At 41.3% G+C, this 13517-nt stretch overlaps 1 protein-coding gene across 1 annotated transcript; it reads right to left on the bottom strand.

Annotated features, from left to right (window-relative positions):
• Nucleotides 1-405: 405 nt before the first annotated feature.
• Nucleotides 406-3456, bottom strand: epcam (epithelial cell adhesion molecule). The gene is made up of 9 exons (XM_034608786.1): nt 3121-3456; nt 2258-2359; nt 1887-2148; nt 1733-1798; nt 1573-1639; nt 1360-1458; nt 1066-1263; nt 925-969; nt 406-805 (listed from the first exon to the last, which is right to left on the bottom strand). The coding sequence occupies exons 1-9, from the start codon at nt 3179-3181 to the stop codon at nt 782-784; spliced, it is 924 nt and encodes a 307-aa protein (XP_034464677.1). The 5' UTR covers nt 3182-3456; the 3' UTR covers nt 406-781.
• Nucleotides 3457-13517: the final 10061 nt, after the last annotated feature.

Genomic DNA, 13517 nt, shown 5'->3' with positions numbered 1-13517 from the left:
GCCACACCCATTTAAAACCGGAGTAGAAAACCCCCAATCTGAGCTGCTCCGAGTAAACAAAAGGCTCAGTGCAATTCACCTTTATCAAAGCAGCCATCTTACACGTCTGAGAGGAGGAGAGGTTTGAGGGAAACGTTTGTGTACTGTAATCATTTAAGCACACCAAGTGTTTATGCCGACTTTATGTATCAGGTTTACGTATCAGGGAGGAATTTCACAGCTTAGTGATTCTGATGTTAAGGCTAAAAGCTCAACAAGCTAAAAAGAGCCTGCAGCAGCTTCCTGCAGCCTGTTCCCTTCCCCCATACACTCCCACTGTATTTTTCCACTGCATTTAAAAAAAGGCACAAAGTCCACTGACAAACCTGTGTCATGAAAAGAAGCCTGCACCACATCACATCAAGAGTCTTTAAAACATATTTTATTAAAAACAATCCATCAAACACACATTAGTAAGAAAGAAACTGTACAATCTAAGATATGGAAATTAAACCGATCAACACGTTCTAACATTAAAATGTGGCATGTGCCAAGCGTATTTTTAAAAAGCACAGTTCTTTATGGCATGTAGATTGGATGACAAGTTCAACACTTTACACAATTTATAAATAAATGGCGATACCGGTATTGCCAACGACGACATTGACAAACAGCAAGTTGATCCATCTGCATTCCTCAAGTAAAATGGTGAAAAGGGCACAATCCCACTGCAAAAGACGTTCATCCAAAAAGCTGATGTACAAAGCGGACTCTTCGTAAGACTGCCGCTGCAATGAAGAGGTTACATGGGGTCCATCTCTCTTTGCTGCATTACAGGAGGGAGCAGAGAATAAAGGGTCGTTAAACTGCAGTTCTGCGGCGCAACAAGGGACTTTTACACCAATTAACATGCAAAAATATGAAGTTACAGGACATTCATCTCACCTGAGTCTTGTTGTACTTCTGGCTCTGACGCCTTCTGGCAAAGAACTGCAAACAAAAAGAAACATCAGGATACATCGTCCAACGGTCTGAAAAATCTACACCGTGCTTCAAAACCGAAGAGACAAAGAAAAGTTCACTCACCAGGACCAGCAGGCCGGCAACCACAGCCAGCACCACCACCACGATGACGGCGATGATCCCGCCCGACAGGTGCTTCATGGTGAAGGTCGGGGCCTCCTCGTCCACGTAGTACACCAGGATGTTCTCCATCTCCAGTTTCTGGCCGTCCACGTTGGGCTCAAACTTATCCTGGTTCTTGAACAGTGGCAGCACCTTCACCTGCAGGAGAAGAGAAGAAGTAACAGTGTGAGTTTTAACAGTTAAAACCTTGTGTGGAATTGCAAAATACACACTCAGTATAAAGCTTCAACATACATCTTTCTCCATGTAATAGGCCATGTGGGTCAGGTCACTCGTGCGGTCTCCCATTGGCTTCTTCACATCCACCACGATCAAGCGGGCTTCAGGGTCATACTGCAAAATGACAGACAGGATTGTTAGTGTCGATCCTGTGATGCTCTCCTGAAAAAAGTCACTGTATAGAAATGTGAGAAAATTCAACGTAAACTTCCCGGAGATACCACTCACCTCGATTTTCTCCACCAAGTCCTTGTTGAAGTTCTTGTAACGCTTTTGAATGGCGTCCCCAATGGCACTGTATTGAAAACAAGGTTACAATGAGAAACTTATTGACAAGAATGTAGTTGTACATTTGTGTTTCAATGTGGGGGCTGTCAAATATACTTACGCCTTCAACTTGTCAGCATTCACTGGTTTTGTAACCTCTTTGTGAGTCAGCTGAAGACGAACCCAGCTGAAGGGAGATAAAACATTTCAGTGTTGAACATTTAAACATTTGATTCCAATACGTAATCCACACCGATGAGGATGAAGTTACTCACAAGGTCTCCACCAGCTTTTCACACTTGAGAGTCTTGTCTCCCTTGTCAGTTCGCCGGACGCCAGCACTGTTGACGCACCAGCACTCCTCGGTGTTGTTGCACTGCTTGGCCTTGAATTTGCCGTCGTTCTCGCATTCCGGGTCGTAGATGCCGTCGTTGTCCACGAAGGCGGACTCCACTGGCTTTCCTCCCAGCGTACGCGTGTCCTTGCCCTTTCTGGATAGGTACATCTCAGCCTTCATCAAGTAACACTTGGGGACCACTGAAAATGAGAAGGGGTGGAGCACATGAGAAGGAAACACCAACAACAACAAAAATAAAGAGTGGTGCTGTGGGAGGTAAAGTATGTGTTTGACCTCATTAATACTTACATGCAGTGCACTGCAGAGGTTGTTTTGCGCCTTCGTCGACCATGACGGTACATGTACACGGAGTTCCATCGCAGGTGGCCCACTTCAGAGTTTCACATGAACCTGAGCACAAAGAACCAGGGTTAAATTCACACCGACACACAATCAACACAAAACAAACCTCATGTCAGCATCAAGGAAGCTTCAGTTAGTATATCCAGTGATTTGAATTAACAACACAATATGTCACATAAACGGACAAAAGGCCTCTAGGAGGTTTAGTCAAAAGTACTAAAGAAGAGAACTGTTGCAGAGGCAGGGTTGGCAGGTTTTTATAGTGCTGTGGTATATACAGGCCTATAAACACTGGTGCAGCAGGTAGACAAGCAGGTTTACTGAACACCTGGGCGTTGGTTTCCACACACACACACACACACACACACACACACACACACACACACACACACACACACACACACACACACACACACACACACACACACACACACACACACACACACACACACACACACACACACACACACACACACTTCCTCAAAGAGCGGGCAGATCCTCCCCACCCCCACTCATCGATACCAACCGCGTCCCTCGCATTAACCGACTTGAATCTCACTTCCGTCCATTTAAACTCAACCATAAAGTCACTTCACACCACTGGTGGACACGCTGGGGCGAAAGAGGAGATGAAATATTAACTCCAGCTCTTAAAATGTCACCGAATTATTCCCGCCTGTAACCAAACTGTTGCTGCAGCCCCGCAGTGCTGTTCGCGTGGAGGCGACACTCAGACATCAAACTGCGGCACGACACATTTGAAACGGTTTTTAAAAAAAAAAAAAAGTGTAATTGATCAAACTACTCACAGCTTTGAGCAGAGGCGCCCGCCGCCATGGCCGCCAGCACCAGCACGATCCACATCTTCATGATGGACTTTCAAAAGCAACGCAAACTTCTCAGCAGAGTGTTGAACAAGTGTCCCTGTGTTCTCGTCCTTGTCGGTCCGCCGTCCACTGACTATATAACCTCACACACACGGGGCTTCCTGTGTCTGAGCCGCAGGTGTGTCCTCGTCCAACCTGTTTGGAGAGAAACTCGAGCGAGAGCGCGCACGCACACAGGTGAAGGGCTGGGCTGCAGGGGACGTTCGGCTAATGCGCGGCTCCGTCTAGTTCCGGTTGTTCTGATAGAACTGAAGCACACCGTGAAGGTGAGGTCACTTTATATCACCTGTACCTGCACACGCATGACGTCAAGAAGGGGCGGGGATTCATGCGCACCCTTTCCCCGGTGTGACCATATTTGGTCGCGCCCCCTCCTTTCTCATGTTTTTGTTTTTCTTTCTGTTACATTTCCGAGGAACTCCAAGATGTATTCTATGAAGTTTTATTGATTGATTGATTCATAAATAAAACGGGGTAATATTAGGGTTATTGAGATGTTTTCAATTTTTGTGTTTCTCCAGCAAATCAAATCTCAAAACCAGTTTGGTAAAAACGAGCTGCTGTTGTCAATGAATGTTCACCACATTCCAAAGACTACTTTGGCAAACAGTTAACAGTCTAAACTTATTTATTAATGATTTAAGGCAAATTTAGTAGCAGTTGCTTTTGTCTGACCTTCATTCTTTCTGCCTCCGGGAAATTATCTGTAAAACAATCTGTTAATCAATGTATTTCTAGAAGTCACTATTGCGACTGATCTCTATACTTTAGTGTGAGTTAAAAAGGTGAAAAAGATTTGGCTTTTCTTCCAACTCTGATCTTTAAATTCAATAAATCACTTGTACATTTCTGCAAGATGTTAATCATCGTGTGGATGTGCATGTGTAAACGCTGCCATTTGTTCTATTGTACTATTTCAATACACGTGTTTTTTATTCTTTGTGGTAAGTTATTCAGACACAATCTCTCAAACTTTGTGGTACATTCAAACCACTTTGTCCAAAACTGTGTCCTTTTTCATATTTCATTTCAAATATCCCACTGTGTGCATTAGAAGCACAGAAACTAAGTCTGAATATGCTTGTTGTTTACTATAAACTGAGGAGCATTGTGTTATGATGACATCATCAAATGTCCGAGCAGGTATCTAACACGACTGAAACCAGAGGTTGAGAAAACATCTCTCAGGTGTTGTGAGTCACGTTCAGCTGGATGAGTCACAGCCTCAGGTCTCATGTAGTTTATGTTTGTGAAATATTCTCACCAGCAGTGATGTGGATTCTTTAGTCTGATTCATTAAACAAAGTAAGTCAATAATGAAACTTGTAAAATACGGAAAATGGAGGAGATGACATTCAGCAGAAGGGACCCGATGAAAAAATAGAATTTGTTTTGAAATTTGATGTTATGCTAAAAGTCAGAGTCATTTAACAAATGTGGACCAAATACCAACACACAGGATTCTATGATAAGCATGTGATTAAAAAGCATGTTGCTCCCTGAACCTTTAAAGGTCAAAAAATGAAGGTAACATACTTGAAATGTTTTCTTGGAACATCTGTTTTGCAAAGACATCTGAAACCCACAAGAGCTACGGACAGATATCATCCCTAACAATTTACATTGAAACTTGACTATTTTTCCTGCGTTCTAAGTTAATGGACTCAGAGTCAAACTTTTCTCAAATATATATATTTTTTGTCTTATACTGGCTAACCTCATCTGTTGGAAACATATAATTAACTCTCAACAGCTAACAAGAATTTTGTAGGAGGGAATAGATGAAGAAATGTTGGCACACATATCTCCAACATCATATGCAAACTGCGATAATAACATTCACAGTTGACTGAAATAATTAAGATCTTCATCCCTGGACCTTTTTAATCACATTCACACGTTGTGTTCTTTGGAGTCTGATGTAAGAGGTAAAAATCAACTAAATGATTCAAAGCGTGTGTAGGATTTTGTATTTTCAGGCTTTCAGCCAAGGAGAAATGAACAGATTCAGTTTTCTTTATTCAGTGTTTTTGATTGACAAGCAAAAATATCATTTTCATCTACTTCACTTCATGAATCTGCATTAAATCTGCAAGTCACAAATCTCAAGTAAGAAAAATACTGAAACATGCACTAATCACAGCCACAAGTCACTTAAATCATTTGCGGTAAAATGTTAAGGTAATCAGCCACCTTCATGACGTGAGTATTAGTTACCTGAGTCCATTACTGTCAGATCAGAGTTTCTATAAAAATGGTGTAGATGGTTGCGGGTGGGGCTGTTGTGAAGAAATGTCATGGTTTATTTAGACATGTTCATACATGCGTCTAGATTTTTGTATTTCTCTGACAAATCAAATCTCAAAACCAGACATCCGATTAAGATAAGCTGCTGTTCTGTGAGGCTGAGATATTAAAAAATGTTCCTCATACTCTTAAGACGTAAGCAAACAGGTTCCATAATGACACCCTTTCTCTAGTACGATTATTAGAGGATCTCATTAAAGAGTGTGCAAGTTATTTTCATGTGCCTCTGAGGACAGATCCGTCATATAAATGTAGAAACCCGTCGGTGTGCCTCCTACCATCTTGTATTACTGCAGGGGCACTTGTGTTGAGAAGTGGTTGCTAAGGGTCACGTTTGGTGGTGGGAACAGTGGAAGGGAGGACCCGAGAGCAGGCTGGTGCAATGAATCAACTTGAATTGATAGATGAGGACCAGGCTTAAACAGACAGATGGGCAGACAGTCAGGTGAGAGCAGACAACAGATACCTACACACAGGCAGCAGTTACAGGAGTCCACAACATGCACAGCACAAAGGGAAACACACAGAGACAAGACATGATGTGGCAGCTGACTGGTGAAACAGGGCTGCAACAAATGCCAGGAAGCAGATGAGGGAAATGAGGAACAGGTGAGCAGGTGCATCCGGACACAGGAGGAAAGACCAGGGACATCTAGTGGCCAGGTGGAGTATGATAGGAGGTTGGTAAACAGGGCGGAGACAGAAACCGTGATACTGGCAGTGGCTGAATTGTCTCTTTTCTTTTGAAAAATATGCTTCAATGCTTTCTTTGTTGTCTCCTTTAGCAAAAAAAACCGTTGGATCCAATCACTTGGTCAATCATATTGATTATGGCATGATTATGTGGCCTCATGTATGTGTAGTATCGAAGTTCCTTTGTCTCCTGAGTCCTTCACATCTTTCGTTGGTCAAGGAAAAAAGGACAGGAAAGGACACAGGATTTGTACTTTAGACTGTGTTACAACTTTTAATAGCTTAACAACAGAGAATATAACAAAGAGAAAAATTCAATTATTTTTTAAGGTCTAATATTGTAGAAAGTAGGATTTCTGTTTTCTTTTTTTTAAGGTGCTAGTTAAATGTCATGGACGTGAATATAGTTTGAATTCAAAAATGATTCCTAAAATTAGCCAGTATGGCTTCCATATTTTTGTGATGTCACAAGTAGTCACTAACCTCAGTCACGGCCCCAGCATAGCTCACCTGGACCCACTGTGTGTTTGTTTCAACTTTATTATTGACAACACTCCAAGTGGTCTAGAAAGGAAGAAGATAAAAAAATGATTGAGGAAACATTGCACAATTGTTATATATCAGGAAGGAAGCCAGTATATCATTTCAGAAGAGAGTTGAAGGGTAATGTTCTTCTCCTCCCACTCAAGCAAATATTATGTCATATTTCACTAATGTGACAATATGCTTTAATTGTACAATCAGATATACCCTGTCCCTGTCACTGCTAATCCCACTTTTAGCCTGAGGGAGGACGTAGGAGGACAAACTGCTTCTTCTGCTCAGACAGAGAGAAGCCTCACTGGGAAACAGAAACACACAGAATAAACCATGTTAGCTGCTTTCATGGTTAGCACCTCACTGAAAACAAAGCAGAACAAAACTGTGCTCATTACAGCCACAGACTGATCAGCAATAAAGAGATCATAAGACCTATTGTCAATTATAAAAAAAGGTCAACAATTACAGAGGCCCAAGTGATCACATACGTAAATCTTAAAGACAGGCCATGAAAAGAGTGTGATGGAAATTCATCTTGAGATTTGAAATAATGAAATTCTCAGACTGGAGTTGCCTTTGAGTCTTTATAATAGTAAGCTCTGCAGAGGTTACACAACAAGCACGGGTGCTCAAAATGGAACTGGCCGCAAGTTCACAAAAGCCAGAACTTATACAAAGAGGCGTTTCATAAAACATAATATGAAAAAAGACATGAAAGACATGAGATCATCACCTGTGTCTGTCCGTCCGCTGTAGCAGTTGGAAGAAAAACATAAGGCATAAGTCCACTACAAGAGTTTTCCCACTTTTCCCACCTGTGGACGGAGATCATAAACTTACTCATGGCCGCCTTATCTGTGCAGTAGCTGCTGCCAATTTATTGCTGCATGTCATAAACTGCACTGCACTGTGTGGCAGGTCCACCATGAGACTGCTTGAAAAGTGGCAAGGACCAGGTGAATTCTAAAGTTAGGTCATAAAATAATCCCTCAAATAACAGCAGAACTAGATCAAATATTTAGCATGACTGAGTTTTAGGGCCATATTGAAAAGAAATCTGATAAAAAATGTCATAATTTTACAAGATTAAAGGTTGTATTTTAAGGACAAAGATATCATAATATTACGAGATAAAGACAAGTATTTGTAATGAAATAAGCAGCAAGGAGAGCCCGTGCTTACCAGAGTTCAACGTCTGCTCTTGATTATCAATGTAACAGTTTCAATGAATCGATGAAACCCCTTTGAATAGCGCACAGATTACAGTTGACCACTACCAAACATTTCCTCCTCCACACAAGAGGCACTTTCCTCCAAGTCTGTGCTGTTCATTCTTCAGAATAGACAGTTTCTTGTACAATATTACAGGGTCCTGATACTTAGGATAATGTGGTGCTGATGTGCCAAAAGATCAAGTGTTTAATTAGTTGTGAAACCTATACTCAAGTATAACTTAACAAGATGTTCATTCCTAATTTTAACACTAGCCACAGGCTGATCTTCTGATATTCCGGAAATAACACATACCCTAAAATTATGATTTTATTCTTGTACTATTATGTATTTGTTTTTCCATACAAATAGCCCTAATACTCCATTGTAATTAAGATATTTCAAATCAAATCACAATTTGGCTCATAGGGCCTAACAATGAGCAACATCCTCTGTCCTTTACCCTCAATAAGAGTGAGGAAAAGAGAGTCACAGAAGTGCAATAGATGTGGTGTGTAACAGTGCACATTAACAAAATAACAATATAGAAAACCTTCATGAAAAAAGACAGTTATGAATTGGCATTCATGTCATTAATGGATGAATGGCATTTACCAGAAAATACTATTATACTATTCATAGCACAGAATGTAGGATTCAAGTCAGTTCAGTAAGCGTGGACTGATGTTTTACCAAATAAATAAAAATGAAAAAAAGATTCTCAGCTTTTAGTATAGCTCATGAAAAATGGGTCTAAATGGTTTGATTAAACTATTCTACTGGTGTCACTGGTGATTGTAATGGGATCCACATGTTTGTACTATACTTATTTTCTAGAAACTGATATCAAACACAAATCACACAGTTTAATACCGGGTAGCTCCAAATCTCTTTCTCTTCAGATTAACAGGTGTATGAAAGACATTTGGGTGTCCCTTCTTCTTGTCGACTGTGAAGAGGACAAATGAGGGCCTTAGGGGAGAGGTCCATTTATTGTGTGAGAGCTGACACATAAGCAGGGGAATATGGGTGTTCCCCTTCCCAGAGGTTTAAGATGTCAGGGCAGTGCATGGTATGGTGAGGTGGGCCATTGTCCCTAGTCCCAGGGGTGGAGGAATCAAGACAGAGGTGGAGAAGAAGGAAACGGAAGATTCTGCTTGACGACAGAGGTTCCACTCGGCGGAAGAAAGACGAAGAGAAGGAGAGAGATCCAGAAGAGGGGAGTCCACACTTTCTCCCCCAAGAAAGACTCAAAGCCCACCAGGTGACGGGGAAATATGCGGTAAGTGAAAATCTCTGCTTCTGAACGTTTCTTTTTACGTCTTTCTTGTTTATGTTGTTGGTAGCATTGGCCAAATATGGCTCATTATAGCTCATTTGCGAAGTTATCATTAATCCATGTAATGTGACCCTGAACCCAGATGATCCATTTTATAAGATTAAATATAAAGGTTTCACATGGACACAAAGAAGTTTATTCATTGTTAAATGAATCAGTTCATGACAAACTTTGTCAACTTTGAATTTTGTTTTTCCGATGGGATCTTGTTATTGATTACATACTATCATATATAATTGAGTAATAAACAAAATGATATTTTTCCTTTGTCACTATCAATTTAAGTATGTAATTGTTAATTTATTGTTTCACTGTTTACTTGCAGTATTTACAAATGTATTTCATTTATCTAATTACTTTGTGGTTATTTCTCATTCTCATTCCTAAAAAATACAACTGTTTAATGTGTCAAACTGGCCAAAATGGCAGCCTGATATGTAGATACAGATGAAAAGTATAAATAAACAAACAAATATCAGGAATAAAACAGAAGCCAAGTAACAAAAACACAAAACAATGATTAAGATGGTTAAGATACATTATACAGTAAAAAAGACCCTTTTAAGGTACTGATAAACAAACTTAGAGCAAGGTTTTCAGCCTTTAAGCTAAGCTAACCAGCTGCTAGTTGAACAATCATATTTAATGGGGAGGTATGAGAATTCTAAATTAAATCAGGCTTTAATGTTGTGACTGATGGGTGTATTTAGGTAAAGAATGAGTGATTGATGAGTTCTGTTTAGGGAAAATCTGCGTGCAGAAAAACAATAAAATTGTAATTGTAATAAAATGCTGAAAGTAAGACAATTGACCTTTCAGACTCCCAGTGGCCTGAGACAGTAACCATCTGCTCACGTTTCACATGGCTATACATGTTACAGATGGGAATGGAGATTATGGCGGCTGTCATACATGAATACGGTCTTTGTCCCAGTTCCAGTTCCTCAGGGAGGCTCTGTGCGATTCAATGTAGACAGTCCTGCATTTATGTAATGGGGTTCTGCCTCAGCACTCTCACTGTCCATCCATAACCTTCCCCTGAGACACAGACAATAGCCTTGTATAGCCTGGAGTGAGTATTGACATATAGATTGTAATCCAATCAGAACAAACATGGACTATTATCATTATTTTAGTGATTGTAATAATTCAGCTCAACTAAATCCCTGAGCCAGTGGGACAAATGGATGGGACCTGTAGAGCAGAGGGAAAGACATTTTAAACCAGAGCCGCAACTGTGCAGTTTGAAAATGATATCAACCCGATGGTGTGTCGGGCTAGACACACTATCATTGGGTTGATATCATGTTCAAACTGCACAGTTTGGATTAATGTGAGGTTGAATAAAAACATGTACCTCAAGGTATAAAAGACCCACAGGAACTCTGGGATATCTTTCATTCATCTTGAGCTGAGGAAATAGAATTTTCAGGAATTTACCAAAGAAACTACATAGAAAAAAAATATTTTATTCCAGAATCTATTTCATAGACAGTCTATAAAGTAGAGAAAATTATTCCTACTTTGAAATGAGAAAACACTATTCACATTATGAAACTTTATCTGAAAGGAGAATGCAATGTTGGGTAAGCCAGAGCAGAATGATGGTAAATGTCCTGTTTGAGTGTTGTGTTAGGATAAGACAGGTTTAACTGTGCTACACTAACTGTAACAATAGACACCCCACCATTGTTCCAGTGGGATGAAAGTAGGCTAGTACAGTAAGCAAGGTAACACACACTCCTCAATTAGGTCAAATCAGAACTTTACACAAATCAACCAAAATATAAAACTGGTAAGAGCTTTAAGGTTGTGGCTGATTGGTGTGAATCCATGGCTTGTGTTAATTCTGACATTTTTTTTAATGTTCTTTCTAGTTAACGTTTTTCAATGGCTTCATGGCTGTATATTGATGACATAACAGACTGAAACTATATGTCTTTAATTGAATGCTCCAACCAAACACTAAGGGGATGAAACTCATGTCTCCTTAAATTAACAATGACTTAATGTTTTAGTCTTTGTTCAGTATAATTCTACTATAGCTGAATATACAGCAAAACACATTACTTAATATTACTCCAAAGGGTAATGGCCAATTCTCATGAATTTCTTTCCTTCACCCTGACAGGTTTCCACTCCTGTGGCTGATAAGTCTAGTTGCAGTGCTGGAATACTGCAGTGCAGGTACCTTCAGTTTAACAATCAATACTGTTTTTATTCAATATACAGACAGAAGAAACCAAATAACATATACTCCTTTAACATTCAAAAATTAGTTGAAAGATTTATCTTTCATACTATTTTGTCTTATCCTGTTTTTTTGCAGTTGCTGACCTGAGGGACTGCGAGGCAGCAGGCAGCAAGTGCCACCCTGAGGCCGAGTGTCTGAAGGCCAGCAACAACTTCACCTGTGTGTGCAACATGGGCTACCAGGGCAATGGTATCCTGTGCAATGACATTGATGAATGTCTCAGCGGTCTGCATAGTTGTCATACAAAGGCCCGCTGCAACAACACTCTGGGCAGCTACAGCTGTGTCTGCATCAGTGGATATGTTGGAGATGGCACCAACTGCCAGGACATCGACGAGTGCCAAAAAGAAAATGGAGGCTGTCATGCCAATGCTCTCTGCACTAACTTCGAGGGAGGGCGACAGTGCCGGTGTAAAGTTGGCTTCACGGGCAACGGCTTCCAGTGTACTGATAATAATGAATGCACTAACACAAGGACCTGCCATTGGAATGCCACATGCACCAACAACCCAGGGTCCTATGCTTGTACCTGTAATGTTGGCTATAAGGGCAATGGAAACTACCTGTGTCTTGACATAGATGAATGTTCAGAGACTCCTTACGTTTGTTCTTCCTCACTTGGCTACAAAGGTTGTAAAAATCTACCAGGCACTTACTACTGCACATGCAGCACTGGCTTTGAAAGTAATGGGAAAAACTGTGTGGACATTGACGAATGTGCAAGTAACATCTGCAGTCTATATGCAGACTGTACAAACAGCATAGGGTCATATCGGTGTAGCTGTAACAGCGGTTTTGTCGGAAATGGGCTGATGTGTGCTGACATAAATGAATGCAATGAAAACAATCAATGTGATCCCAAAGCTACCTGCATCAATAGGCTGGGGACTTATGAGTGTGTATGTCTAGCAGGTTTCATTGGAGATGGACGACTGTGTGAGGATATTAATGAGTGTGCAACCTCCAACATCTGCCCTTCTATCACTACCTGTGTCAACACTGGTGGATCATATTACTGCGACTGTGGCGTTGGCTTCATCTTCAACGACTCCAAGTGCCTTGATGTGGATGAGTGTGCGGTGGGCCGATGCAGTCCCTATGCAAACTGCATTAATTCCCCTGGCTCCTTCTCTTGTGAGTGCGAAGCAGGGTACAGAGGAGATGGCTTGACCTGCGTGGATGTGGACGAATGCTCGTTGGCTAGGCAGTGCCACTCAAATGCCCTTTGCGTTAACCTTCCTGGCTCCTACAACTGCACTTGCCAAGTGGGATATTTTGGCGATGGGGCGATCCAGTGCAATGATGTGAATGAGTGTCTGGTGGATAATGGAGGTTGCAGAAACAAGGCTACATGTGACAACAACCTGGGTTCCTTCTCTTGCCTGTGCCTGACAGGCTTTGTCTTGGTTAACCGGACTCTTTGCCAGGATATAAATGAGTGCAAGGAACAGAATAATCCATGTGGAGTGAATGAAGAGTGCAAGAACATTGATGGATCATACGAGTGCCCCTGCCGTGTTGGTTACTATCGTCCTGCCAACAACATGGAATGTGTTGATATGGATGAGTGCAAAGACAACCCTTGCCATGTCAACGCCACATGCCTCAATATCATTGGGTCACACATTTGTACCTGCAAGCGAGGTTTTGCAGGAAATGGCACCCAGTGTAAGGATATTGATGAGTGTTCTGTGGTGGGTACATGCCACCCACGGGCACTCTGTACCAACTTCATAGGAGACTTCTTCTGCTCTTGTCAGCAGGGTTTCAATGGTGATGGCTTCTCCTGTCAGGATGTGGATGAGTGCACCATTTCTGATACCATCTGTCCAGCCTTCTCAAAGTGTATCAACTCCCCCGGTAATCATGTCTGCTCATGTTTGAATGGTACAGTGGCCTTCAATGACACCTGTGTGCCACCTAGTCCATTGTGTGACCCTGCCTGCCACAAACATGGTCTGTGCCACCAGTCAC

The sequence above is a fragment of the Hippoglossus hippoglossus genome, chromosome 15 (assembly GCF_009819705.1).
Source record: "Hippoglossus hippoglossus isolate fHipHip1 chromosome 15, fHipHip1.pri, whole genome shotgun sequence".
NCBI classification, from domain to species: Eukaryota; Metazoa; Chordata; class Actinopteri; order Pleuronectiformes; family Pleuronectidae; genus Hippoglossus; species Hippoglossus hippoglossus.
The sequence above is the reverse complement of the archived record's forward strand: the minus strand, read 5'-3'. Positions and strand labels throughout refer to the sequence as shown.